The 2,437-nt window shown below is 62.1% G+C and overlaps 1 protein-coding gene across 2 annotated transcripts in view; it reads left to right on the top strand.

Annotated features, from left to right (window-relative positions):
• Positions 1–294: 294 nt before the first annotated feature.
• Positions 295–2,437, top strand: part of KCNJ9 (potassium channel, inwardly rectifying subfamily J, member 9) — an 11,398-nt gene continuing 9,255 nt past the window's right edge. The window contains exons 1-2 of one of the 2 annotated variants that reach the window (XM_015429562.1): positions 295–324; positions 409–1,228. In XM_015429562.1, coding sequence (XP_015285048.1) covers positions 295–324; positions 409–1,228 — 850 coding nt within the window. Of the gene's footprint in view, positions 1,229–2,437 lie in introns of both variants that reach the window. The other variant, XM_015429561.1, reaches the window with a different exon arrangement.

Raw genomic sequence — 2,437 nt, 5'->3', positions numbered from 1 at the left:
CTCCCTACTCCTACAGACACTCACTCCCCCCTTAGGCATGCGGTGGCAGGCGAGCGTAAGCGATAAGGGCATTATAACAACTGTGTGGGGAGAGAGGGAAAAAAGGTTACAGCAAGGGTAAAATACAACAGGCGCATCATTCAGTAAGGCGGGAATACTGCAGGTACAGTTGGTCAAACTGCCCCAGCCTGACACCCACCAAAGCGTTGCCACCGTATTAACCTGCATCCCGGCTTGTGTTTCCCGCAGGCAGCCAGGCGTCGGTTCGGGGGCTCGGGGCCCCTGGAGGCTAACATGGCCAAAGAGAATGCTGCTTTCTCCGCCGTGCCCGAGACCCCGGTGTCCGAGTCCAAGCCACCCCTCTCTTCCCACCCGGTTAAGCCGGCCGCCCTGCGGCGCCTCGGCGAGGAGCCAGAGAAGGCGGAGAAGAAGAGGGGGCGCCAGCGGTACGTGGAGAAGGACGGGAAGTGCAACGTCCAGCATGGGAATGTGATCGAGACCTACCGCTACCTGACGGACATCTTCACCACCCTGGTGGACCTCAAGTGGCGCTTCAGCCTGCTGGTCTTCATCCTGGCCTACGCCATCACCTGGCTCTTCTTCGGCCTCATCTGGTGGTTCATCGCCTACTGCCGGGGCGACCTGGACCACCTGGGGGAGGAGGAGTGGACCCCCTGCGTCAAGAACCTGAACGGCTTTGTCTCCGCCTTCCTCTTCTCCATCGAGACGGAGACGACCATCGGCTACGGCTACCGGGTGATCACGGACCAGTGCCCTGAGGGGATCGTCCTCCTGCTCCTGCAGGCCATCCTGGGCTCCATGGTCAACGCCTTCATGGTGGGCTGCATGTTCGTCAAGATCTCCCAGCCCAACAAGCGGGCGGAGACGCTGGTCTTCTCCTCCCATGCCGTCATCTCCCTGCGCGACGACCGCCTGTGCCTCATGTTCCGGGTGGGCGACCTGCGCAGCTCCCACATCGTGGAGGCCTCCATCCGGGCCAAGCTCATCAAGTCCAAGCAGACACAGGAGGGGGAGTTCATCCCCCTCAACCAGACAGACATCAACGTGGGCTTCGAGACGGGCGACGACCGCCTCTTCCTCGTCTCCCCGCTCATCATCAGCCATGAGATCAGCGAGCACAGCCCCTTCTGGGAGATCTCCAAGGAGCAGCTGAAGAAGGACGAGTTCGAGATCGTGGTCATCTTGGAAGGGATGGTGGAGGCCACAGGTAGGCGGGGGGCTCTGAAGAAGAGCTGGCTGATACCCCGCTGAGGAGTCTCAGAGCAGCTTACAATCGCCTTTCCCTTCCTCTCCCCACCACAGACACCTTGTCAGGCAGGTGGGGCTGAGAGAGTTGGGAGGGAACCGGGACTGGCCCAAGGTCATCCAGCAGACTTCAGGTGGAGGAGGAGTAGGAGGAGTGGGCAATCAGACCTGGCTCTCCAGATTCAAATCTGCCCCTCTTCACTGCTACACCACGCTGGACTTCAAGGTCTCCCTTGAGCAGGCTCATCGCTAACGCCCACTCGCATTTCTTCTGGGCCACCTCCCTCCCGGGCTGTCCCCGAAGGGCCTCGACTCTCCCCCTGCGCGCCGCGCTGCCTCCAACCTGGCTGCCCGACAACTGAGCTCCTTGGGCACTCCAGAGAAGTGGAATCCTTCGTCCCCAGAGCTACCTTCCGACACTCCCCTCCCCTTTAAACTCAGCCAAATAGCCGCCAGCTCCTGCTGGCTTCTCTTCCTCACCACCCACCCTCTCTTAACCACAGGACCGGTCTCTGTACTGCTTTAAAAACCACCTGCCTCCCCCCCTGCCACCCGAGTCCCCCCAACAAGCCCCACGGGAGATTTTCTAAGGGAGCAGCAGAGAGCGCGTGCCAAAGGCGCAGAGGGGCAGCCCTTTACCTGCACTCCGAGCCACCCCCGCGGTGTGCGCTCCCTCCCGGCTTCCATGACCTTTGTGACTGGAGGCGACGTGCTGGGCGAGGGGGTGGTGGAGGAGGACGCCCGCCACCGCTGCCACCACCTCCCTCGACCACCTCCACCCGCCTGGTGAAGTGGCCGAGAGAGCGCGTGGCCTGCTGCCACCGCCAGAGGGTTACCTGGAACTTTTGATTAAATTAGCGGCCGCCCCCCCATGGCCCCCTCCCAAAAAAGTCCCTCGCTACAGGGCTGAGACTGCAGAAGGTGGACTCCAAATGTGAAACTGCAGCCTGTGAATCGGGACCCCGGATTCCAACCCGGACGGCCCCTCTGCACCGCGGTGGAGCAACCCGTGTGTGAGGGGAGGGGCTGCAGTCATGTAACAGAGTGGGGGGGGGCAGAGGGTGGAGGGATCATCTCCTCCCAGACGTCCCTGGGTGCCAATGATGGTTATTGGGCAGCCATCTCTTGGCTGTGCTACCACTCCGGGGGGGGGGGGGGCCCACCCGGCCTT

Source organism: Gekko japonicus, unplaced genomic scaffold (assembly GCF_001447785.1).
Source record: "Gekko japonicus isolate JY-2015 unplaced genomic scaffold, Gekko_japonicus_V1.1 scaffold358, whole genome shotgun sequence".
NCBI lineage: Eukaryota > Metazoa > Chordata > Lepidosauria > Squamata > Gekkonidae > Gekko > Gekko japonicus.
This window is presented reverse-complemented; position numbering and strand designations above follow the sequence as displayed.